The 27848-nt window shown below is 36.2% G+C and overlaps 1 protein-coding gene across 1 annotated transcript in view; it reads left to right on the plus strand.

The window, feature by feature from the left end:
• Nucleotides 1-27848, plus strand: part of LOC123879248 (homeobox protein invected-like) — an 85659-nt gene that overhangs the window by 16469 nt on the left and 41342 nt on the right. The window contains exons 2-3 of the mRNA XM_045926879.1: nucleotides 8259-9269; nucleotides 9903-9977. Coding sequence (XP_045782835.1) covers nucleotides 8282-9269; nucleotides 9903-9977 — 1063 coding nt within the window. The 5' untranslated portion in view covers nucleotides 8259-8281. The remainder of the gene's footprint in view (nucleotides 1-8258; nucleotides 9270-9902; nucleotides 9978-27848) is intronic.

Below are 27848 nucleotides of genomic sequence, written 5' to 3' on the forward strand. Positions count from 1 at the left end.
ACCCCCCGACCCAAAAAGAGGGGTATTATAAGTTTGACGTGTGTATCTGTGTATCTGTGTGTCTGTGTATCTGTGTGTCTGTGTATCTGTGTATCTGTGTATCTGTGTATCTGTGTATCTGTCTGTGGCATCGTAGCGCCTAAACGAATGAACCGATTTTAATTTAGTTTTTTTTGTTTGAAAGGTGGCTTGATCGAGAGTGTTCTTAGCTATAATCTAAAAAAATTGGTTCAGCCGTTTAAGAGTTATCAGCTCTTTTCTAGTTTTCTTGTAGAAAAGAAGGTTAGATAACCGTTAGGTTCATAATATTATGTCAATAGACAAATGTCAAGCTGTCAAGATGGACGTTGCCTAAATACATAATTATTTATTAGAAAATGATGTTTTGGAAAACTCAAATACTTTGGATCGTCGAGGGTGTTATAAATTTTTAATTTACACTTGTATATGTTTAGATGTCAATTTTAGTAAATTCAGCGCTTTATCTAAAAATCTATTAAAAGTATGCTCCTGGAAAAAGCATATTACAATCGAAGATTAGGTATGTAAATGATAAAAAAGCTTGGATTTGACTCGCTCCAGCAATGCGCGGGGCAGCAATTGCTTGTATAGTATGGCATATTATTGTAAATTGAACAATTGAAAACAGCAACCGCCGAGTTTCTTGTTGGTTCTTCTCGGTAGGAACGGCATTCCGAACTAGTGGTAGATTATTTAGACGATTCAAAAGCACTTGTAAAAGTTTTCTTGAATAAAAATCTATTCTATTCTATTCGACAGACAGGCGGACTGACTTTACACTATGTAGGTACCTAATGATAAAATGAAAGGTTCCCTTGACTGACTGACTGTATTTATCTAACACAATCTATTGAATTATTTATTAATATAAATAAGGGTTTTTTATACACAGTTGTTGTAGTGCACCTCGTAAACCTGTCTCTACACTGACAAACACATAGAATAATATAATCGTTGACACAGACTAGCGGAATAATGTAGACAGAAAACTGTATACCTACCAATATCGTGAGTGATTTCCATTTTAAGTATAGAATGTGACGGCTATAATCACGTATTAAGTCGATGTAACTTCGACTAGTTTTGAACCCATCTGAAGTTATTTTTAGGGTTCCATACCTCAAAAGCCAACAAAGAAAAACAAACAAACACACTTGTGCGTTTAAAATATGGATAGATAGGGAGACTGGATAATATCCAAGAACATTACGCGACAAAGTCGCGGGCAACAGCTAGTAATATACCAGATATAACTTATGAATTAGGAATTCTGCACTTCTAGTCCAATTTTTTAATACTTTGATTCAGTTTCACCAAAATACCAAAGCAAAATTACTTTCAACACAAATACAAACAACTTATTGTTATTTTTTTAACTAATTTATTGACAAAATCGCTTATTTGACAGTCGCTGTAAGCTACTGTTGCATTAACACAGATCCAAACCATTGCAAATAATATAATATACTGCTGATATCTGAACTTATAAAATTATTTTGACCACTGTTTATGACACGATGTTGTTTGTGTAAAGCGCGCTGGCTTCACTATAACCCGTCTGGAGCTCCGTCTATATTTTCTTTAGTCTATAAACTTAACATTATTATTTGCCGGAGCTATATATTTTGTAATGGAAATATATTTTTTCTACAACTTATTGTCAGAGGTGTTGATATTATGGCGGTGAATAAAATTTTATTATGTTCCTTTTATATCTTTTATTATCTTTTATATCGTATATTATAGGTCTCTTTACGTCATGATCTATATCTTTATTCTGTAAATGTCTTATCTAATCTATCTTACATCTTATTTATAGTTTCCTTTTAAAAAAGATCCTTATTGGAAATTTTTAATATCACTAATAGGGACTTATATTAATATGACTAATCATTATCATCATCACTGTCAACCAATTATAGACCTCTACTGCTGGACATACTTAACAGGGCTCTTTCCGTCACTTGCTCCATACAATCGTAGTTCCAATTACATTTGAATATTAAGCAACCAAAGTCCATGAAATTTTGCAGACATATTCTAGAAACTAATATCTGTGTCTGTGGTGTTTTTGATTTTTTTTAATAATATGTAGTTTTAAAATTACAAGGGCTCAAAGATTTGTATGTGAATTTTTAAGATCGCGTAACTTTGAAATCGAATATACTAACAGAAATCTGGAAAACGACAGACATAGATATTAGTTTTTAGAATATGTCTGCAAAATTTCATGGACTTTGGTTGCTTAATATTCAAATGAAATTGGAACTACGATTGTATGAAGCGAGTGACGGAGAGACCCCTCTTAAATTTGTCTCTGAAAATCCTGAATATCAACGCTTTCTTTAAATACTGTAACAACACGATTTTGTACTTTAAGTACTAATCAATAAAGGTTTAATTTCAATAACAGTTATTTTATAAATTACTCTTAATAATCATTTCTATTTTGCACTTAATGAAAGCATTGAAAATTAGATTCTATCGACGAATGAAATAAAGTCCAAAATACAATAGCATAATTTATTATGATTTTTGAAGAATCTGTATTCAATTAAAAATAAACATAAAAATAACATTCAATCTTAACACCGAAATTTTTAAGTTGAAATTCCTAAACTTGCATCGGAATTCCATTTTTAAATTCAGCTTTAATACTGCATTACTGAGGTCTTTATTTCTAAGGAAATAAAGTTGATTTTTCTTTGTATGGCTTGATTATGTAAAGTTGTGTATTCGAATTCCATTTTGAATACAACTTTATTAATACTATTGATTAGATCCTTATTAGGTAGTAATAGAGTTGAATTTTCTTTGTACCGTCTGTATATTAAAAGTAGCAGACGTCGAACCAAGATGATCATTAAATATATTGCAGTTAATATACACTCTATTGCTTAAAACATAAGGTTCAATTTTGTATGGCTAGTTCCAAAAGTAACTTTGTAAGGGTATTAAACGAAAATGCTTGATTCTATAGGCGCGTGCTCAACGTGTGTGGTCGATGCGCCCGTCGGGAAGTATGCTCTATTTATTAAATGAGTTCTCAGTAATTTTAATAAGACGAAACACATACGTGGTTAATGTGCTCTACTATTTAGCCACAGTTTTTTTTTTTTTTTTTTTTATTCGCTATAGGTAAGCGCTTGACCACAATCACACCTGATGGAAAGTGATGATGTGGTCTAAGATGGGACGCGTTTACCTAGAAGGTGCCTATTCACTCTTGTTTTAAAGATACCCGGATTGTAATTGGTAGGAAACACAGATCGCGGAAGAGTATTCCAAACCTTAGCCATGCGTATGAGGAATGAAGACGCAAAACGTTTCGTGCGTACAGTATGGGATACGTGTCGAAATCTTTATATTGAAAAGAATAAACTGACTAACTGACATAATATTATGTTCAACTCAAACTGCTGGGTTCCTATCTTGAAATAATATACGTAGATAGCCTCAATAGCTCAGCCGGTAAAGGAGTGGACTGAAAACCGAAAGGTCGACGGTTCAAACCCCGCCCGTTGCACTACTGTCGTACCTACTCCTAGCACAAGCCTGACGCTTAGTTGGAGAGGAAAGAGGAATATTAGTCATTTAACATGGCTAATATTGTTTAATAAAAATAAAAAAAGATTATTATTTTTACATATAACATATGGCCCTACTAAAAAAGATTTTTCTAGAAATTCCAACCTAAATTCACATGCACAAAGTGATGGGACCTCACTCGATGGATATTTACTGATGTACATAATATTATAAGGTCTTTTTCTTTATGCTGGTTTTTATAGTTCCATTATATGTATAATTATAATTAGTTACGGCAATGCCCGGTTAAACCGACTGTGGTTTTTGTGGCACTGAATGTCACAATAATGCCCTGTATATTCCATAAATTTAATAAATATAAATAAAATAAATAAGGGACTTTCACACTCCAAAGTTTTTTTGCGGTTTCTATTCAACGGCTTTCTGTTGCGATATAGCTTAACGAGCTGGGAATCTGGGAGCTGGTATAAAAAACATTATAACATTGCAATAATAGAAATCGTTGCTAATGGATTGCGATCATCACATTGTAGCATATCAAGCTTTGTTTGAAATGGCAAGACCAAAGCTGATGGGACCGTTGGGTTGCATTCGCAAAGTTCTGAATTTGCAACCTCAGTAATTGCAATGTTGGTAGACTCTATAGACTTCTAGTCTGCACACGATTACTTAGTAGAAATATGTCGTCTATAGTGCGTAGTCTCATTCGAAAGATTCATTATGAAGCTTAGCTTAGTGTTATGTTTTTAATGACTGGTCTAATGTATTATCATAGAGATTGTTCGTAGTAGGTTGACACTAGATGATATCAAACAATTGAAGGCGATACAAGATTTCGTTAGTGATAGTAATCGTCAACACATAGTGCACAAAGTAATTATAGTTATTTGTATAACACAAATTTGAAATAGCGATCGAGATAGGCGTGTTTAAAATCACGTGACTTCTTGTTCATCAGGCTTAAGATTTACTTAATAGATGCACATACATTACTTCCCATGACTAGCCTTTATGTATATGTAGTCACAGACTAAAGCCAATACAGACAGAACTCAATACAACGTTAAAAAAGTGACACTAGTTATATAACTTCAACACTTGTTCTTACATGAGGTGGAATGAAAGAAAAATCGGCTTCTTTTTTATGTGATTGCTGTTGCCAGATGAAAAAAATAACTATTAACTATATAAAGCTTCGTTTCTGTAGAGTTGCCACTCTACAGAAACGAAACTTTACCAATGCCATCTCACAACCTTTTTACGCTATTCACTACTGTGTTTTACTTTTAACAGACAGTTTCTTATGTATCTGTTTTATTTTAGTCTGTGCATACGAGTATATTAAATCACCGATGATGACTACACAGCTTTAATGTGTATGCAATATGAGCATACATCTTAATAAGGACAAAGCCATTTTAATTGAAATATCTCAGAAACGTGTTTTTTATGCTAGGAAAGGATTGAAGGTGTGATAATTTTTTATGATCACTTTTGAAATACTACAAGAAATAGTTAGTAGCATTGTTTAAGGTTCCGTAACGCAAAACAGCTTAATTACAGTAACTGAATATTTTACAAATATCGATGTTTTATTAGTAAAAAATATTTATTGGATTGAACTACAAGTAAGGAAAGACATGTTTAAAGAAATAATATCAAAAAGCAAGTGACCAAATTGAGTTTGATAGTTTTGTTATATGATACGGAACTCTCAGGTAACTTAATTTCGCACTTAACCATTTTTTTTTGTATACTTCACAAGTGTTGGTATTTCATGTTATAAGGATTTCAAAAAGGCAAAACACGTGTTTTTCTTATTGTTATTACTTTGATCTCCTTTTATGTACCACTGAATCAAATGCATAACATGAGTTACATGATTCAATTTGTATGTAAATTGATTTAACTGCTCTTAGAATATAATTGTTAAAGCATTTTCTACTAAAAAAAACTAGTTGATAATAATCTAAGCTATCATCATCATAAAAAGCCATCACCGGCTCACTACTGAGCACAGGTCCCCTCTCAGAATGAGAAAGGTTTGACTATAGTCTACCACGCTTACCAGATGTGGATTGACAGACTTCACACACCTTTGAGAAAATTATAAAGAACTCTCAGAAATGCAGGTTTATTCTCGATGTTTTCCTTCACCGTTAAAGCAAGTGATACTTAATTCGTAATGTTTATGCGTAAACGATGCACATCCCTGGTGCGCATAGTAAGGATTAGTTCCAATGGCATCCTGAGGGCATTGTCTGACAGGTTTGATTGTCATTACCTGAACTATTGTCATATGGTGGGTGGTGGACCAATCAGGCTTGTCTTAGATATAGTTTTAGGAAAACTAACATTAGTTTTAAGGTGTGTGTCTTTACTAACAAAATATGATCGAAAGAATAGTCAAATACTGCAGTATTTTGCTGAGGCAGAGCCCTTTTAGCTTACAGACACAGTATTAGTCTTGATATTTCCTAGTTTTAAGTTTAGTTGATAATTTGTATGAATTGTATTTTTAATTTTTATCCTTTTTTTTGTGATTTTGTTGAGCTGAATAAACTTTTATTTATTTATTAAATAAATGATTTTTATTTTATTTTATTTCTTGAAACGCACATAACTCTAAAAAGTTAGTGACTTATAAAAACTATATTATCATAAATATACTGCGAAGCAACTGTAAGAATAGAATAGATAGATAGATAGAAACACTTTATTGCACACAAAAACACATGTAAAGGATCACAACACAGAAAGAAGAAAACAGAAAAAACAAAGGCGGCCTTATTGCTTGGAGCAATCTCTACCAGGCAACCTCTGCTGAAAGGAGAAGTGCTAGAGTTGGATAGTACCAAGTCACAAGGAATTTTTTAAAAAGATTTATATACATATACCTATATATAATATTATACTAATAAACATAGATTAGAATTTTATTAGATTTTTTTATATTAAATAGATTTTTTATTCAAATAAACTTTTACAAGTGCTTTTGGATAGTCAAAATAATCTACCACAATCCTTTAAATTTTTAACATGCTCCGTTGTAAAAAGATAAAATTAGGTAAGTAGGTCCTGTCAAGCTAAACCTAATTTCACAAATAAATTCGACACCGCCCCTGCGGTCGGCCGTGAAACCAATAAACTAATTAATATTACAAGCTGGAGCATACGTCACTGCGTATTCATAACACGTTTGTCTCGACGGAACCGCAAATTCACAAGTGCGGTTAGTTTAAAAAACAACCATTGAGTGTAAAAGGGTTAAGGGTTTGATTCCCTGTTAGGTCATTTATATATCTATACTAGACTTGCAACGAATAGTATATTCGGCAGTATACCGAATACCGAATATTCGGCGAGGCCCCTGGCCGAATAGCCGAATATTAGGCAAAAGTATTCGGCTGGATTTTTTTATTAAATTGGATTAAATTATGTACCTGTTTTATGTACCAATGACTACTTAATAAATGATTATAAAAGAAATGAGAACCTTACCCTTCTAAATTTTGATTACCACAATAATTCAAATACATAGAATCCTCCATTTTTCCAATTCAGAAGATGATTATGTACCTGTGTTATGCACCAATGACTACTTAAATGATTATAACACAAATGAATATATACGTAATCAATCGATTTTAATTTTTCATTTTACCAATTATTTCTCTATGACAAAATATATTATTTAAGTATTCGGTATTCGGCCGAATAATATGTAGATATTCGGTATTCGGCCGAATATAATAAAAGCAGCCGAATAGGCCGAATACCGAATAGTAACCGAATATTCGTTGCAAGTCTAATCTATACTAATAAATAAAATTGGAGTGTCTGTCTGTAATTTCGAAATAACTACCTCATATTAAGCTCATATGGTTATTTGAACGATACCATATATAATCACACGTTTTTAAAATTTTTGTCTATCTGTCTGTTTGAACGGGCTAATCTTCGGAACAGCTGGACAGATTTTGACGGGACTTTCATAGACAAACAGAGGATTGGCCAGGGAGTAACATACGCTACTTTTTAACCGACTTTGAAAACTGGAGGAGTTGTGTTTTTCTACCTATGTACACTGATATCTCCGAGATTTCTGAACCGATTTGCGTATTTTTTTTTTAATCTTTAAGGGAACTTTGCGACATTGTTCCATAAAAAAATTGGATTCCAACTCCTCAATCCTGATGCTGCAGGGGATCTGACCAATCCACGCGGGCGAAGCTGCGGGCATCATTTAGTTAAATAATAATTGACTGAATTTAGGCAACGACTGCCAATTTCAATGGAAATAAACAACTTCGTAAGAGAAATTAGCTTTTTTTCATTTTTAGGGTTGCGTTATGAATGTGCCAACGGGACCCTATTACTAAGCCTCTGATATCCGTCTGTCCGTCTGTCTGTCAGCGGGCTGTTTCTCGTTAACCGTAATAGGTAGAGAGTTGTCACAGAATAAGTATTTCTATTGCCCCTGTAACAACAAATATAATAAAAATTTCAAAATGGCCGTCATGAAAATTAAAAAAAAATGCTACTTAACGAGTAGTAGGTAACTAGTACCTACTTAATGACAAGTAACCTAAAAATTCGTTAATTAATCTCAAATTGTAGGTAGGTATAGGTATGTCAAGTATTTCGTACCATGTACCGTCTGAATAAACTTTCTTTTTGTCCACCAGATGGCGTAACAACACAATCCAAGATGGCGGCGGTCTCCTCCGTTCATTTACAAGACCAGATAAAAATCCAGGACCAAAGCGACGACGAGCAAGACCCATACTCTCCAAACACCAGAGACACCATTACCCCTGACTTCAACGAAGAAGACAAACAGATAGAAAGACCTATACACACATCCTCTTTCTCCATACACAATGTCTTAAAGAAAGAAAGGGATAACAATAGTCCTGAGAATGTCTTTTCCACAGATAAGCTATTACAAAGTACACCAAATTTCGAAGATTCTAGACATTCAGAAAGCGTCAGTCCAAGATTAGAAGATGATAACGAAAGGGCTGAGATAAGTATAGATGACAATTCCTGTTGTAGCGATGATACAGTCCTTTCAGTTGGAAATGAAGCCCCTATACATTACCCAAATGATAAAGACTTAAACAATCAAGGGATAACATCATTCAAACACATACAAACACATCTAAACGCTATATCCCAACTAAGTCAAAACCTAAATATAAACCAACCAATTTTACTAAGACCGAATCCTATCACACCGAATCCTTTAATGTTCTTAAACCAACCTTTGCTATTCCAAAATCCTTTAATAAACCAAGTAGATTTAAAATCAGGCCTACCCAGAATTGGTTTGCCCCAAAACAATTTAAATGTTAACCAAAATTACATGAATTATACCCGAAAAAATGATTTAAACGAAAGGTATTCACCGAAATTAAATGAAAATGAGTCGAGCAGAGATTTTATAAATCAGGGATGTCTGAAATTTAGTATTGATAATATTTTGAAAGCGGATTTTGGTAGGAGAATCACAGATCCTTTGACGAAGAGAAAAACGTTGAAGGCTAGACAATATGAGGTCAAAGCTACCCCTGTGAAAGAGGTCCAAGCCCCGCCTAAAGAGGTAGAGACTAGAGTGCCAGAGGTAAAAGGTGATAAAGGGGCTATAGATTTGTCGAAAGGGGATGATAGCTGTAGTAATGCTTCGTCCACACCCGGTAAATATCTTTTTTTTTTTTACTGGTAATAAACCAGGTTCCGTACCTCAAAAAGGAAAAAAGGAACCCTTATAGGATCACTTCGTTGTCTGTCTGTCCGTCTGTCGCGTCTGTCAAGAAACCTATAGGGAACTTCCCGTTGACCTAGAATCATGAAATTTGGCAAGTAGGTCTTATAGCACAAATAAAGGAATAAATCCGAAAACCGTGAATTTGTGGTTACATCACAAAAAAAATGTGTTCATGAACAAATAATTAATAATATTATCATTTTCAAAGTAAGACCTATAGCAAGTGGGGTATCATATCAAAGGGCTTTACATGTACATTCTTAAATAAATTTATTTTTATTTTTATGCATAATAGTTTTTGGTTTATCGTGCAAATGTAGAAAAAAAAATACCCGAGTACGGAACCCTCGTGAATTTCTGATTCCCTTACAAAAAAAAATGCTTTATTAGTTATTAATTAGTTTTCTAAATCACATTAAGATGGCCATGTTGTCACTAACTTGCAGTATACTTAATTGCACATTCCTAAAAGTGTTATATCTTGTTCGGTGGTACGGAACCCTTCTGTGTGATTCCGGTTCGCACTTGGCCGGTTATTTGCCTAAAATATGTTACTTTGCAGGTACAACAAGCGACGGGCCGATGGTTTGGCCGGCGTGGGTCTACTGTACGAGGTACAGTGACCGGCCCAGTTCCGGTGAGTTCTGTGTATCACTATCACTCCTTTCTTTGTAAGTCTTGCCTAGAGGCTTCGGCCGTGGCTAGTTACCACCCTGCTGGCAAAACCGCTCTGCCAAGCGGTTTAGCGCTCCGGTACGATGCCGTGCAGAAACCAAAGGAGTATAAGGGCTTAATAAAAACTGCCATACTCCTTCCAGGTTAGCCCGCTTCCATCTTAGAGTGGATAAACACTTACCAACAGGTGAGATTGCAATCAATGGCTAACTTGTAGGTATATATTATATTCAATCGTAAACTTACGATTTAAACGATGGATGGTTCCGAGTTAATTCAGAAATCCTCCTGTAATAAAAAGGACGTTCACTTTTCCGTAAATATTAAATACTAGCGACCCGCCCCGGCTTCGCACGGGTGGACATTTATTTTTTCTATTTTCCGGGATAAAATATAGCCTATACGGATTTGGAAGAACCCCTCTAAGTAATGGTAAAAGAAATTTTTAAATCGGTCCAGTAGTTTTTGAGCCTATTCAATACAAACATACAAAAATACAAAGGTTTCCTCTTTATAATATTAGTATAGATTAAATCTTTTCCAATCTGGCACAAGCTTAACGCTTACTTGGAGGGGAAAGGGGAGCATTAGTCATGATTAGCATGGCTAATATTGTTTAAAAAGAAAATCTCTTTCCATAAATTTAATAAAAATAAAAGTTGCAGTTACTTATTTAAATTAATTTCACACCCACATAAGGTTTAAAAGAACAAAAATAACAATTACTTAGTAAACGAAATCATAGAAAACAATTTTCCATCCCTTTTCCTTTAACTCCATACAAAACCCAACTTTATCGCCCACGAAATAGGATACAAAATCGTTTGAACAATTTAAGAGTCGATCTACCCTCACACAGTTGATCAAATGTAACCCTGTAATGTACCAGAAGGGATGTTAATTTGATAAGTGCCGCTGAGGGCTGTTTAGGGATGTTTTGCAAGATACTGAGGGCGGTATTTATAGTGCTAAAGCTCGTGGTAAATTTTAAGGAGGGCCAGGTAACCTCCCAGTGTGCCTGGATGCTGCTGGTCCGTTTTGGATGCGTCCGAGGGGAAGAGCAGTGTTCGGGCCGGTGCGCCCCGGTAACTTGGCTAATAATTTCTCTTCGGAGATATTGTTGGCTATGGCTAATGACCTGGCAGGGGGGGAGGTTTCTCCGCGTGTCCCTCTGACTAGCAGAGAGCACAGTGGACGAAGCGGCGGATGGGACGCGGGCGACGTGCGCGTCCTAAGGTCGGGGGACGCACTGCGTTGGTGCGTTACGGAGGTGCGGTGTTGGGGACCGAGCAGGTCCCCGGTGGAGGGTCTGCCTCGGCAGACGTCGCTGGCTGGGTCGCGGTTGTTTGCTTCGGCCGTTCCCGTGACCCAGCCGCCAGGCGACGCGCAGTAGCGCCGCTGGGGTTTAGTGGGTATTCCGGTCGCCTCTCGGCCGGCGAGTCCCACATACCCTCCCTCAGCTGGCTGGCTGCCTCACGGCTGGCTGGCTAGCTTCCGGGGGGGATGCGTTAATGCATTCCCCAGCGTCAAAAAAAAAAAAAAAGGTGCTTGATAAAAATGATTACCTAACTGATTGACTCGTAGCTTTAGTTTTAAGTTTACGTAGTTAATTATCATCATAACATATCTTACATCACACTTCACACTAACATTATGAAGACGAAAGTTTGTGTGTATGTATGTTTGTTACTCTTTCACGCAAAAACTACTTTTTTTTTCCTTACCATAAAGCTCCATTATATAATGGTAGCTTTATTCCTACTACGATCTAGCCTATGGGCTAGTAAGTAATTTTATTCTAGCTTAAACTTCTACTTATGAATAATTTCTTAATCTAATTTCAGTCCAATAACTGTCCTTAGTTTATTCTAATATGCTTACAGTCCACTATGTTATTGCGACCTAGATAAAAATAAAGTAGCACAAACACTATTACACAATCACTGCATTTATGCACTTTTTAACACTAGTTCGAACGGCTAAAACGGTAATGGAGATAGATTATACCCTAGCAAGACCCTAGCTTAATACATAGGCTACTTTCTATCCCGGGAAATCAAAGAGCTCCCGCGAGATTTCGAAAAACCTTAATCCGGTCATAAAGTCGTGGACATCAGCTAGTATCATCATAAGTCTCTCGAGGTGTGTTGTTTAGGTTTGAATACGTTACTCCATATGACATTGTTAAAGTGTTCAAATCTTTACAAAGCAAAAAAACCGGAGATCTGTGGGGAGTATCAGTAAAAATAATTAACAATATTATTGATATTATTGCGCCATATCTAGCCTTAATTTTTAATGAGTCTGTGGATACAGGCGCTTTTCCAGATCTCATGAAATGTAGTAAATTGATACCTCTTTTTAAATCGGGTAGCAAAAGTGACCCAAACAATTACAGGCCAATTTCAATTTTGCCAACACTGAGCAAGATATTTGAGAAAATCATGCTCAACCAACTGCTTCAGCATTTCAATTTAAATAAGCTACTCCATTCTGAACAGTATGGCTTCACTAAAGGTCGATCAACAACCGACGCGGCCGCAATGCTGTTAAAGCATATATTCAATGCGTGGGAGGGGTCACAGAATGCCATTGGTATTTTCTGTGATTTATCCAAGGCATTTGATTGCGTTGAGCACGAGACTCTTTTAGTTAAATTGAGCCACTATGGAATCAAAGACACTGCGCTTGGTCTCATTGCGTCCTATCTTAGTGATCGTATTCAAACAGTATGTGTGAATGATGTGAAGTCATCCGGATCAGCCTCACTAATGGGTGTTCCTCAAGGCTCTATTCTAGGTCCTTTCATGTTCTTAGTATACATAAACGATTTACCATATGTAGTCCAAAATATTTGCGATATCGTACTATTTGCTGACGATACGTCTTTGATTTTTAAAGTCGATAGAAATAAGGACAATTTTGACGATATAAATGGTGCCATATCTCAGGTAACTCACTGGTTTACTGTAAATAATCTACTTTTAAATGCAAAAAAAACTAAGTGTATTGAATTCGCACTGCCCAATACTAAGAACACAAGTAACATTAATTTAATGATAAATAATGATATTTTGGAAATAGAAGAGACTACTACATTTTTGGGGATAACCTTAGATGCGAAGCTGCAATGGGGCACCCATATATCAACTCTTGCTGGCAAACTAAGCTCTGCTGCTTACGCGGTTAGAAAGATTCGACAATTAACTGACGTGGAGACCGCAAAGATAGTATATTTTGCTTATTTTCATAGTATTATGTCTTATGGAATCTTAATATGGGGTAGAGCGGCAGATATTGGGAGAATTTTTGTATTACAAAAAAGGGCAATACGCGCAATTTATAACTTAAAACCACGCGATTCACTTCGAGAAAAATTTAAGGAAATAGGTATCCTTACCGTAGCCTCTCAATATATTTACAACAACATAATTTTTGTAAGACAAAATATTCTTAGTTACAAGAAGGTTGGCGATCTACACAACAGGCTGACTAGACACCGTAACAGGCTTGCGACTCCTACGCTCCGTCTCAGGAAGGTCCAAAAGTCATTTGTGGGAATGGGTATAATCTTCTATAACAAAATTCCTCAGTCAATTTTGGACTTGCCTTTACACAGGTTCAAAAAATCTATTAAAAATATGCTCCTGAGAAAAGCATATTATACTATCGAAGATTATGTAAATGATAAAAAAGCGTGGATTTGAACTTCGATTCGCTCCAGCAATGCGCAGGACTTCAATTGCTTGTATACATGGCATAATATTGTATATCAAATCATTGAAAAGAGCAACCGCCGAGTTTCTTGCTGGTTCTTCTCGGTAGGAAAGGCATTCCAAACCAGTGGTAGATGCTTTTGACGATTCGAAAGAACTTGTAAAAGTCTAATTGAATAAAAACATTTTGAATTTGAATTTGAATTTGATGTATCTGGACGTGTAGTGTATGTTCTACCAATCAGATTATTGAATAATGAAGTGCCACGTAAACTTTACAGTAATGAATAGTTTATGCCCGCGACTTTATCCGCGTAAAAGGATCTCGTAGGAATTCTTTGATTTTACGGGACAAGAGTAGGTAGCCCGCATCCGTACCCGGGATGCAAGCTATTTCTGGACCAAACTCAAAATTTGTTAAACAAATACTAAAAAAACGCTAGCAGACAGACAGACACACATTCACATTTACAATATTACTAGCTTGTGCTTGCGACTTTATCTGCGTGGACTACACAAACTTCAAACCCCTATTTAATACTCTTTGGGGTTGAATTTTCAAAAATTCTTACGGAATGTCTACATCACAATAACTAACTGCATGCCAAACAGCCCGATGAGTTCAGTAGTTTGAGCTGTGTGTTGATGATCAGTTAATCAGTCAGTCAGTTTTTTTCCTCTTATATATCCAGAAGAAAATTGTGAAAAGGGGGGTGAGGGTACTATAGCACACACCCACACACACATACACACACACACACACACACACACACACACACACACACACACACACACACATCTTGTATTTAGCAGTAGATTTACTATTTAATTTTATATAAATGTAACTCTAAAATACCTAATATTGCTTATTTTTTTACTCTCATTTGTTTAATAATTAATTTGCTTATTCCTTTAGAAACTACTTATTTATTTCCATTGTAACAGAATATGTTATGGAAGAGCGGGGCCGCCCGCCACAAGTACTAGTTTAATACTAGTCACTTACTGGGACGGTCCCAATTTCTATGCTATATGTAAACTTGTTTTATACCGAAATAAATATTTTTTGTTTGTTTGTTTGTTATAGCTAAGTAGAACGAAGAACTCTACTACAAACTTTCAGTTTACAAGTATAATAACAAGCACCTTATCAAAAATGCCCACTAGCTCTTAGATTAGATGTTAAGGGATGTTTTCCGAGATACGGCGGGCGGCGTTTGAGGGTTGCTTAGAGATGTTACGGTTATGATTTAGGTATTATGGTTTACAAGCGATAAGGGTTGGTTATGGGGTTATTATTAGCTTAGGTTATGTTTTATTTGTCGGTTTTGGGGGTGTGATTTAAGAGGGGTCTCTCCGTCACTCGCTCTATACAAACGTAGTTCCGATTTCATATGAATATTAAGCAATCAAAGTCCATGAAATTTTGCAGACATATTCTAGAAACTAATATCTATGCCTGTGGTTTTCCAGATTTCTGTTATAATATTCGGTTTCAAAGTTACGCGGTCTTAAAAAATTTCATACAAATCTTTGAGCCCCTGTAATTTTAAAACTACATATTTTTAGAAAAATGTACAACACCACAGGCACAGATATCAGTTTCTAGAATATGTCTGCACATGGACTTTGGTTGCTTAATATTCAAATGAAACTGGAACTACGATTGTATGGAGTAAGTGACGGAGAGAGCCCTGTTAACGGATAGATAGATAGATAGATAGAAACTCTTTATTGCACACAAAAACACATCTAAAGGATAACAACACAGTAAGAAGAAAACAGAAAAAAAAAAACAATTGTGTGCAAAGGCGGCCTTATTGCTCTTCCTTACGGATGTTCTTGGTTGAAAGGATTTGGATATGTCGTCCACGTAAAGGTCAAAAATCTTTTAGGGGTCTGAATACTCGTTTTTATAACATGACTGACTAACTGATGTTCGCGTGGATATAGGTAGGTTTTTAAAAATCCCGTGAGAACTCATAAATTTTCCGGGATAAAAAGTAGTCGTTTTAATCCCGGGTATAATCTATCTCCACTCCGATTCGGAAGGTAAATTCTACTGAGAAGAGCCGAATAGAAACTCAGCGAAATTTTTAAAAAATCACTATAGGCAAGCGCTTGACCACAATGACATTTGATGGAAAGTGATGGATGACTGATGATGTGGCCTAAGATGGGACGCGTTTACCTATTCACTCTTGTTTTTAACCCCCAACCCAAAAAGATGGGTGTTATAAGTTTGACGTGTGTATCTGTGTATCTGTCTGTGGCATCGTAGCTCCTAAACTAATGAACCGATTTTAATTTAGTTTTTTTGTTTGAAGGTGGCTTGATCGAGAGTGTTCTTAGCTATAATCCAAGAAAATCGGTTCAGCCGTTTGAAAGTTATCAGCTCTTTTCTAGTTACTGTGATCTTCACTTGTCGGGGGAGTTATTTTTTAATTTACACTTGTAAAGATACCCCGGATTGTAATTGTTAGGAAACAGATCGCGGGAGAGTTAAAGAGAAAGAGCGTAACGAAAACAAACAAACAGAAAAGTAATCAAATTAAAGGGCATCAAGCATGAAAGTGTGCTTATAAATATTTAAGGTACCCTTCGGCGAGGGTGCACGGAGTCCAAATTGATTTTAGTGATGTGCAACGTTGATATCGATAATTTGATTATTTTTTTAAAGAATATTAGCCATGATAAAAAGTTGCTTGTTACAATTTCCAGCAAGCTACCTCTGTACCGAATTTCATATTTCCCATGGGATTTTTTAAAACCTAAATCCACGCGGACGAAGCTGCGGGCGTCAGCTAGTCCATACTAATATTATAAATGCGAGAGTGTCTGTCTGTCGCTCTTTATGAGCCCAACATTTTAACCGATTTTATCGAGGTTATATCCCATGGAGGGACAAAGGCTACTTTTTATCCCGGAAAATCATAAAGTTTTCACGGGATTCTTAAAGTTTCGTACAGAGGTAGGTTGCGTCACGGAACTTGACATTGGCAACTTTTTATCCCGGAAAATCGAAGAGTTCCCACGGGATTTTTAAAAACCTAGGTAAATCCAAGCGGACGAAGTGGCGGGCTTCAGCTAGTAAGTTAGAATACGCCTTTACCTATAGAAAGACAATACATTACAAGTACATAACTTATCAACATAATGTCGAACTTTAATAAAGTTATAAATTTCGATCGTTTTATGACCGGAAGAAGTTGTTTCTGCTTGAATAAGAATGAGTCGCGAAACTTTGATAGCAACATATTAAATACATGACATGACGACCCTTATGTAATGCGATAAATGAATTGCTTGTCTCTTTCTACGTATTTACTTATTACCAGTGTATCCATACTAATATTATAAAGTGTCTGTCTGCTACAATTTCACGGCCCAACAGTTTAACTGATTCTGACGGGTACAGGGTTAGCTTATATCCCGGGCGGACATAGGCTTCTTTTTATCCCGGAAAATCAAAGAGTTCCCTAAAAACCCATCCGCTTAACCGATTCGTATGAAAGGTACTGAGGTAGCTTGCGTCCCTGTAATTGATATAGGCATTTTATACAGAAAAATCGAACAGTTCCCACGGAATCTTTAAAAGCCTAAATCCTCGCGGATGAAGTCGCGGGCATCCTCTAGTATTACATATTTGCTAAATTGTACAAATATAATAATATTAAAGGTAGTCATCAACATAATTCTTCCCTTTTTTTTGCATTTTTACTTGTAAAAATGCCTCAATTTTAGGTTTGAAAACCGCATCATTAAAGTCTTCAACGAAATTACCACAATAGTTTTGTATACAGCATCGATAAATTTTTAACATGTTCCAGTGAAAAATATCGATTTACTTTTGAACAGTTACGCGGAAATATCAATATTCCAAACGAGAATTACTTATACTTTTGTCATGATACCAAGAATACACAATTTAAGAGGGCTCTCTCCGTCACTCGCTTCATACAATCGTAGTTCCAATTTCATTTGAATATTAAGCAACCAAAGTCCATGAAATTTTGCAGACATATACTAGAAACTAATATTATATGTCTGTGGTTTTCCAGATTTCTGTTAAAATATTCGGTTTCAAAGTTGCGCGGTCTTAAAAATTTTCATACAAATCTTTGAGCCCCTGTAATTTTAAAACTACATATTTTTAGAAAAATCTAAAACACCACAGACACAGATATTAGTTCCTAGAATATGTCTGCAAAATTTCATGGACTTTGGTTGCTTAGTATTCAAATGAAATTGGAACTACGATTGTATGAAACGAGTGACGGAGGAGAGCCCTTACCTAGATATTTCTGTCAATGTTTTTTTAGCTATACGGAATTTGACTATAGTACAGCGAATAAAATGTTTAAAGTTTTTCTCTAGAATCGTAGTAGGTAATAGTGATGCGAATTGCAATTTCATATAATTTTTTATCGATATTTCTTTGAATTTGTCGTATGATCGATAAAGAATATTATAAAACAATGGAAAATAAAATGTTTTAACTTTTTCCCAAGAATTCTAGAAATAGTGATGCGAATTGCAATTACCTACTTATACCTATATTATTTTTGTCGATATTCCTTTGAATTCATTGTGTAACCTTTTAAAGAATATTATTATAAAATAAGGGAATTTAAGTTTCTAGTAAGTATTTAAGTACTTAGAAAAAAGATGCAGTTCAAGACATTTTGGAATATGCAATATAAAAATCATCGGGTGACAGAAGGGCTGGCTCATTTTTTGCGCAACGGATCAGCCTGGCTGTCCAACTCGGAAATGCAGCCAGTATTCTTGGCACCATTCCACTCGGGCATGATTTGTATAGTAATTAGATAAGGCTAGCTTTAAGTTTTATTGTAATATTTTCATTAAAAAAATATGATATATATAAAAATATACTTAACTTATTGTTTTCTGTGTAAGAGCTTTGTAAAAACTAAGGTCCTTACAAAATATTTTTGTAAAAGATATTTTATAGAACTACTCGCTTAGGCCTGTGACGTCGTACTTTTTATCCCACAAAATTAAAGAGTTCCCACGGGATTTTGAAAACCCTAAATCCATGCAAAGTCGCGGGCACCAGCTATCACACTAATATTATAAAGGAGAAAGTTTGTATGTGTGTGTGTGTGTGTATGTTTGTTACTCCTTCACGCAAAAACTACTAGACGGATTGGGCTGAAATTTAGAAAGGCAATAGATTATACCCTGGATTAGCACATAGGCTACTTTTTATCCCGGAAAATCAAAGAGTTCCCACGGGATTTTGAAAACCCTAAATCCACGCAAAGTCACGGGCACCAGCTATCACACTAATGTTATAAAGGAGAAAGTTTGTATGTGTGTGTATGTGTATGTTTGTTACTCCTTCACGCAAAAACTACTGGACGGATTGGGCTAAAATTTAGAAAGGCAATAGATTATACCCTGGATTAGCACATAGGCTACTTTTTATCCCGGAAAATCAAAGAGTTCCCACGGGATTTTGAAAACCCTAAATCCACGCAAAGTCGCGGGCATCAGCCAGTAATAATATAAACATTTCCTAGTAAGCCCTAGTAGTCTTCTACATAGTAGTTAATAGAGCATTGGCATGAATGGACCTAGCGCCTAACTTGGTATAATGGGTTCCGTAGGTTTTTTTACCCTTTCCCGGACCCTGCTGTGCTGTCAACCGTGTGGATGCGTTTTTAGGGTTCTTTGGTTCGAGTGCAAAAACTTTTATAAAAAGACAACACTCTATGTGAGACTTAACATGTTTTGAATTTTGACGTTCGGTTTTTAGGGTTCCCTACCTCAATAGGCATTGAACGAGGCAAAGTGAGGAAAAAGTGACAGACAGACAGAAGAAAAACTAAACCTATGAAACAAGAGTATTTTTTTGGATTTTCAGTTTAATTGTCGTCTATATTTCTAACTAGCTGATGCCCGCGACTTCGTTCGCGTTGATGTAGTTTTTTTTTAAAATCCCGTGCGAACTCTTTAATTTTCCGGGATAAAAAGTAGCCTATGTGCTAATCCAGAGTATAATCTATCTCCATTCTAAGTTTCAGCCCAATCCGTTCAGTAGTTTTTGCGTGAAGGAGTAACAAACATACACACACACACACACACACATACAAACTTTCGCCTTTATAATATTAGTGTGATTCCATAATATTTTGTATATTAAACCGTTAGTTTTTACATCAATCGGCATTTCGAGCAATATAGTAGGTACCTACCTAAATATGTTAGTATGAATGATGCCTGAGACATCGTTCCCGTGAATTTAATTTTTTTAAATCCCGTGAGAACTCTGTGATTTTCTGCGACAAAAGTAACCTATGTCACTCTCCAGGTCCTTAACTATATCCATATAAAAAAACACACTGTTCCGTTGCTCCGATGTAGCGTGTTTGAAGGACAAACCCATAAACAAAGACTTTCATATTTATAATATCAGTAGTAATAAATCTTTTTGTGCCCTACGGAACACGTTGTGCAAAACTAAAACTCGCGCTTGACCGGTGTTTTTTGTATCCTTGTAGTCTAAATGGGAATTGCGTGCGTTTTTTTTCAAATCCCGCTCTATTAAACAGCTTTTAGTCCATAATGGGTTGTTGTGTTTGTCTAGATAGGTAGGTAGGTCGTTAATTAGCACTTGGCAGTTTATGTGATAATCTAAATATATACAAGGAAACGTAACTGACTGACTGACTGACTGATCAACGCACAGCTCAAACTATTGGACGTAGACATCTGCTAAGACATGTATGTTTATCTGTCTGTTTACATTATGCATATCTACGTATGCGTTACATTCATTCAATTCGTTGACACTTTGTACAATTCTTGTTGGGATTTGCAACAAAGTTTCTGATGAAATACAATGATGTACAATACAGCGATTTTAATGAATTTTGTTAGCACAAATGAAATATTTTCTACTTTTGGTACCTATGGAACCCACTGCTCGAAAGTCAAACTCGCGCTTGGCCGGCATTTTTTGTTTCCTTCTTGTAGTTTTTTTTCAAATCCCGCTCTATTAGACAGCTTTTAGTCCATAATGGGTTGTTGTGTTTGTCTAGATAGGTAGGTAGGTCGTTAATTAGCACTTGGCAGTTTATGTGATAATCTAAATATATAAAAGGAAACGTGACTGACTGACTGACTGACTGACTGACTGATCAACGCACAGCTCAAACTATTGGACGGACTGAAATTTGGCATGCAGATAGCTATTATGACGTAGATATCCGCTAAGAAAGGATTTTTGAAAATTCAAAGCCCAAGGGGGTAAAACAGGGGTTTGAAATTTGTGTATGAAGTCGCGAGTATAAGCTAGTCTAAATATATACAAGTGTAAATTAAAAATTTTCAACACCCCCGACACATCATTTTCAAATAAATAATTATGTATATCTAGGCAACGTCCATCTTGACAGCTTGACATTTGTCAATTGACACTTGAATATTATGAACCTAAGGGTTATCTAACCTTCTTTTCTACAAGAAAACTAGAAAATAGCTGATAACTTTCAAACGGCTGAACCGATTTTCTTGAATTATAGCTAAGAACACTCTCGATCAAGCCACCTTTCAAACAAAAAAAACTAAATTAAAATCAGTTCATTCGTTTAGGCGCTACGATGCCACAGACAGATACACAGATACACAGATACACAGATACACAGACACACAGACACACAGATACACAGATACACACGTCAAACTTATAACACCCCTCTTTTTGGGTCGGGGGTTAAAAAGGAAAGATGACTGACTGACTGACTGACTGATCTATGGACTTACAGCTCAAACTACTGGACAGATCGGGTTAAAATTTAAGGTACCTACAGGTGTCTATTATGACGTAGACATCTGCTAAAACATGTATGTTTATCTGTCTGTTTACATTATGCATATCTACGTATGCGTTACGTTCATCAATTCGTTGACACTTTGTACAATTCTTGTTGGGATTTGCGACAATTTCTGATGAAATACAATGATGTACAATACAGCGATTTTAATGAATTTTGATAGCTCAAATGAAATGTTTCTTATGTTAGGTATGTTAGGTATCTACGGAACCCACTGCTCGAAAGTCAAACTCGCGCTTGGCCGGTATTTTTTGTTTCCTTCTTGTAGTTTATTTCAAATCCCGCTCTATTAGACAGCTTTTAGTCCATAATGGGTTGTTGTGTTTGTCTAGATAGGTAGGTAGGTCGTTAATTAGCACTTGGCAGTTTATCTGATAATCTAAATATATAAAAGGAAACGTGACTGACTGACTGACTGGCTGATCAACGCCTAGCCCAAACTAGTAGAGGATCGAGCTGAAATTACAGGGATACACAGATACACACGTCAAACTTATAATACCCCTCTTTTTGTATCGGGGGTTAAAAATGATTTAAAAGCCTGTTAGGTAGGTCGCTAATGTAACTGAATCGACAGAACTACACATTCATTAGATATCATTATCTCATCCCGTTGCCGGCCTACTACTGAGCACCAAGGAAGCAGAATGAGAATGATTAAATTAAAAAAAACCGGCTAAGTGCGAGTCAGACTCGCGCAGAGGGTTCCGTACTCGGGTATTTTTTCCAACATTTTACACCATTTTACACGATAAATCAAAAACACATAATACATATCTGTTTTTCAAAATTTCCAAAATCGCTTCAGTAGTTCCAGAGATTACTTCTTACATACAAACAAACTTTACCTCTGTATAATACATATTAGTATAGATTAGTAAAAAAAATATTAAGTTTTAACAAGTCTAAATTAAAAATTTATAACACCCCCGACAAGTGAAGGTTTCAGTAACTAGAAAAGAGCTGATAACTTTCAAACGGCTGAACCGATTTTCTTGGATTATAGCTAAGAACACTCTCGATCAAGCCATCTTTCAAACAAAAAAAACTAAATTAAAATCAGTTCATTAGTTTAGGAGCTACGATGCCACAGAAAGATAGATACACAGATACACAGGTCAAACTTATAACACCCCTCTTTTTGGGTCAGGGGTTAAAAAGTACTATCTTATAAAGGTGAAGCACTTCCTTCTCATTCCTATTACAATTAGTTTCAATCAGACAATGCAAAGATGCTAATTAAACGTATCTAACTAACTGACTAACAAGGAGGAAATTAGTTAGTGATAACACATTAGCGGTCTCGTTACGGTAACGGAAAATAATTACGGGTAGGAGTTTTTGTTGAGGTGTGAAATTGGTGTGAAATAAAGCTAGTGCACAGTGCAAGCGATAATATTACAAGCGATAATTTTTCTCTAGCACTTACGGCTAAAATTATTATTACTTAATCAACTAGTTGACCCACTCAGGTTTCCCACGGGTGAGCTTACATATTTCTTATATGAATATATGTAATGTTATACGAGGAATAAAGAGCTCAATTTGCTATAATCCGTTGAAACAGTAAATCTATATTTTGCGACATTCCGATACGAGTATTTACCGCCCGCCTTTCCACTGCTAGATATGCAGGAAAAGTCAGCCACCAAGCAACCAATATGCATCTCTACCACGGAATACCACACAGATCCTCCCAAACACACTCGACGCACGTTTCACTCCGTCTGACGTTATGTAATAAAAAAAATAAGTAGAATAAAATGTAAAATCATTTTAATAAACATTATAACAAATAAACCCTATAATTTTTATCCTACTCCTAATACCTACCTGTTCTGCATTCGTCTCATTCTCTCAAAGTTTAATTTTCTAGACGTTTCATTTGCACAGCGTTTTTTTTGAAAAAAAAAATCAACATGGCGTCTGTATGGCATCATTTTCTACATGTGAAAAAAATGTTTTATTAACTATTTGTAAATTTATAAACATACTAGAGGATGCCCGCGGCTTCGCCCGCGTGGATTTCGGTTTTTTAAAATCCTGTAGTAACTCTTTGATTTTCCGGGATAAAAAGTAGCATATGTCTTTCCCCGGGAAGTATCCCAAGTCTGCAAAAAATTCATTAAAATCGGTTCAGCGGTTGGGCCGTGAAAACGTAGAAGACAGACAGACACACTTTCGCATTTATAATATTAGTGTGGATGAAAAACACGATACAGCAGTGCAAACCGCAGTCGGATTTTTTAAAACTCTTTGAAATTGCTTGTTGATATTTTAGCTTTACATAGCTTGGCATGCCTGATGGACAAACAGCTTTATCAAATACGACAGTAAATGCCTTGTAAGATAATGAGGAGAAAATGATTTAACAATGGACATATTCCTATGCATTTGTTTCTATATATAGACGTTAAATGGTTACTCAGAATATAGTGTTACATTACAACATACTACTTATACAATACTAGAGGATGCCCGCGACTTCGTCCGCGTGGATTTAGAATTTTATAGATCCCGTGGGAACTGTTTGTTTTTCCGGGATAAATCGTTGCCTATTTAGATTACAGGGACGCAAGTTACTTCGGTACCAAATTTCATACAAATCGGTTAAGTGGATGGGTTTTTAGGAATCCCGTGGGAACTCTTCGATTTTCCGGGATAAAAAGTAGCCTATGTTCGTGCCCGGGATATAAACTAACCCTGTACCAAATTTCCAAAATACCAAAGTTGGCCCGTAAAAAGGCAGCAGACAGACAGATAGACAGATAGACAGACTGACAGACAGACACACTTTCGCATTTATAATAGGTATTAGTATGATACATTGTTATAGTGTAAGAAGTGCATATTACTAGAACTGGCTTTAACAGGGCTCTCTCCGTCACTTACTCCATACAATCGTAGTCCCAATTTCATTTGAATATTAAGCAACCAAAGTCCATGAAATTTTGCAGACATATTCTATTTATTTATTTATTATTTATTTATTTATTGTATTTACATTATTCTTACAACTATTTACATTGTATTCTTAGCGCCCTGAAGTCTTGGCGACTTGTCTGGGCGCTGCACATTCCTCTTTAAAATGGACAATTGAAATTACAGGAATTTAGTTGGTTAAGTTTAAGGAGTTATTCAAAACACACTGCTACGTAAAAATAAAAAAAATTACAAACAAAAGTCCTGATAAGTTTAGGGTTAACCAAGGTTAAATAAGGATTATCATGGTTTTTTCCTGCATAGGTACATAGTCTGCTAAAATCATAACCCTTCCTTTAGCTTTGCCGTAATCGGCTGAAAAGGGGGGCTCTAACCCCCCTACTTGGCGTCGTAATCAAATAAAACGGCGTTTCCAAGTTAATAAAGCGCTTCAAGCGTAGTGACATTTGAGTGACTTTTAATTGATAAACTTCTGGCCAATTGAAATTTCAGGAATGACGGGGTTGAGAGGTGTGAAGGAAAGGGGGTGTTAGGGGGGTTTAAGGAGTTATTCTACTAAAGGTTACTACTAATTTTGATCCTTTGAATCGCGTCCTAAATTTCCATTATCATAATCTAAAACCATACTAATGTTAGAAATACTGAGATCCGAAATGAGGAGTTCCGCAGGAGAACCAAGGTCACTGACATAGCCCAAACTATTAGCAAGCTGAAGTGGCAGTGGGCAGGCCATGCCTGTCGTAGAGGCGATGGCCGTTGGAGCCGGGAAGTCCTTGAGTGGAGACCGCGTATAGCAAGCGTAGTGTGGGACGCCCTCCAGCACGATGGACCGACGATATAAAGCGGCTGGCGGGAAGTGAGATGAGGAAGGCTGAGGACCGGGTGTGGTGGCGCTCTTTAGGGAAGGCCTATGTCCAACAGTGGGTATCCACAGGCTGATGATGATGATGATTAGAAATGCGAACGTGTGTCTGTTCGTCTGCTAGCTTTTCACGGACCAACAGTTTAACCGATTCTGACGAAATTTGGTACAGAGTTAGCTTTTATCCCGGAAAATCAAAGAGTTCCCACAGGATTCTTAAAGGCCCATCCGTTTAATCGATTTACCTATATGAATCTTGGTACAGAGGTAGCTTTCATCCCGGAAATTGACATAGGCAACTTTTTATCCCGGAAAGCAGAGTTCCCACGGGATTTTTATAAAAAAATCTAAATTCACGCGGACGCAGTCACGGGCATCATCTAGTATTATACAAGTGTGAATAAAAAAATTATAACACCTCCGACAAGTGAAGGTTACAATAACTAAAAAAGAGCTGATAACTTTCAAACGGCTGAACCGATCTTGGATTATAGCTAAGAACACTCTCTAACAAGCCACCTTTCAAACAAAAAAACTAATTTAAAATCGGTTCATTGGTTTAGGAGCTACGATGCCACAGACAGATACACACGTCAAACTTATAACACCTCTCTTTTTGGGTCGGGGGTTAATAAAAGAAAGAGATTACTGACTGACTGAACAATCAATGCACAGCTCGAATCTACTTACTGATTTGGCTGAAATTTAGAATGGAGATAGATTATAGGTATATCGCGGAAAATTAAAGAGTTCCTGCGGGATATTTAAAAACCTATACCCACGCGAACGAAGTCGCGGGCATCCGCTAGTCATGTATCTATTCTATTGTAATAGTATAGAATAGAAGTGGTAGGTATAGAAGCCGCTGCAGACATAGATCCGGCCCGCGATTCGACACGACAACTATTTTAATTGTAATACTTTTGCGATCACTTCTAGCTTGTTTGACCCAAGTTTAGAGTGTGCAGCGATTATAATAATAGGTAAATATCTGTTATGTTTTTTTTTTTTCAATAACTCAAAATTTAAAAACCCCGACACAAAAACCTCTATAAGAAAGCTAGAAAAGAGCTGGTAACTTTCAAACGGCTGAACCGATTTTCTTCAATTATAGCTAAGAAAACTCTCGATCAAGCCACCTTTCAAACAAAAAAAAAATTGGTTGTCTGTAAAGTCGGTTTACTGACGATAGTTGAACGTGACAACAAAGGCCGATTGTGCTTCTTTGTCGCTCGTTCCGCACTCTCGCTTGCACTTCAAGCCTTACATGGAACGCCTCAGAGCGAGGTAACGCCGCATGAGTCATGTTTTTTGGTGCGTGCAGCCGGCTCTATCGAATTATAAGACGTTGTCACGTCAAAAACTAAATTAAAATCAGTTCATTCGTTTAGGAGCTACGATGCCACAGACAGATACACAGATACACACGTCAAACTTATAACAGCCTTCTTTTTGGGTCGGGGGCAACGGGTTACAAATAGGTAGGTAGGTAGGTTACTACATCTCGAGTATACGATTTTATAACATGACAACATCATGATGCTCGCTAACATCGAAGCCCGCTAAATAATTTGCGTGAGTTTAGTATTTGAAAAATCCATGGAAACTTTTATTAACCCCCGACCCAAAAAGAGGGGTGTTATAAGTTTGACGTGTGTATCTGTGTATCTGTGTGTCTGTGTATCTGTGTATCTGTGTATCTGTCTGTGGCATCGTAGCGCCTAAACGAATGAACCGATTTTAATTTAGTTTTTTTTGTTTGAAAGGTGGCTTGATCGAGAGTGTTCTTAGCTATAATCTAAAAAAATTGGTTCAGCCGTTTAAGAGTTATCAGCTCTTTTCTAGTTTTCTTGTAGAAAAGAAGGTTAGATAACCGTTAGGTTCATAATATTATGTCAATAGACAAATGTCAAGCTGTCAAGATGGACGTTGCCTAAATACATAATTATTTATTTGAAAATGATGTTTTGGAAAATCAAATACTTTGGATCGTCGGGGGTGTTATAAATTTTTAATTTACACTTGTTTTCCGAGATAAAATGCCATCAAAACACAAGCGTGATGGTACGCGTTACGTCTACGTTAACGCAGCGCTTACGCAGCCTCAGCAGCTTGCAGCTCATAGAGGTATAAAAGTACTGCCTACCCTAGTTGTAATAAATCAACACTTATTTTCCATCATGATCTGCCAGAAAAATAATCATATCTTAATGCCTACCCTGGCTTTAAACTCTGTGCACGCCATAGCACAGCCTGTGTGAACTAGCTCTTAATTACATTTTTCAAAAAAAGTATTTTTACTAAAAACATCACATACCTACATAAAGCCTGAAAACGCTCATTTTTTGGCTAGTCTTGCAAAAAGTGTTATTCAACCGCTAAGCTTACAGCTTGGAACAAACGCCACACTTAATCACATTTTCCGCTCGTTCCTCCACTAATTCTAACCT

Source organism: Maniola jurtina, chromosome 27 (assembly GCF_905333055.1).
Source record: "Maniola jurtina chromosome 27, ilManJurt1.1, whole genome shotgun sequence".
Lineage (NCBI taxonomy): Eukaryota > Metazoa > Arthropoda > Insecta > Lepidoptera > Nymphalidae > Maniola > Maniola jurtina.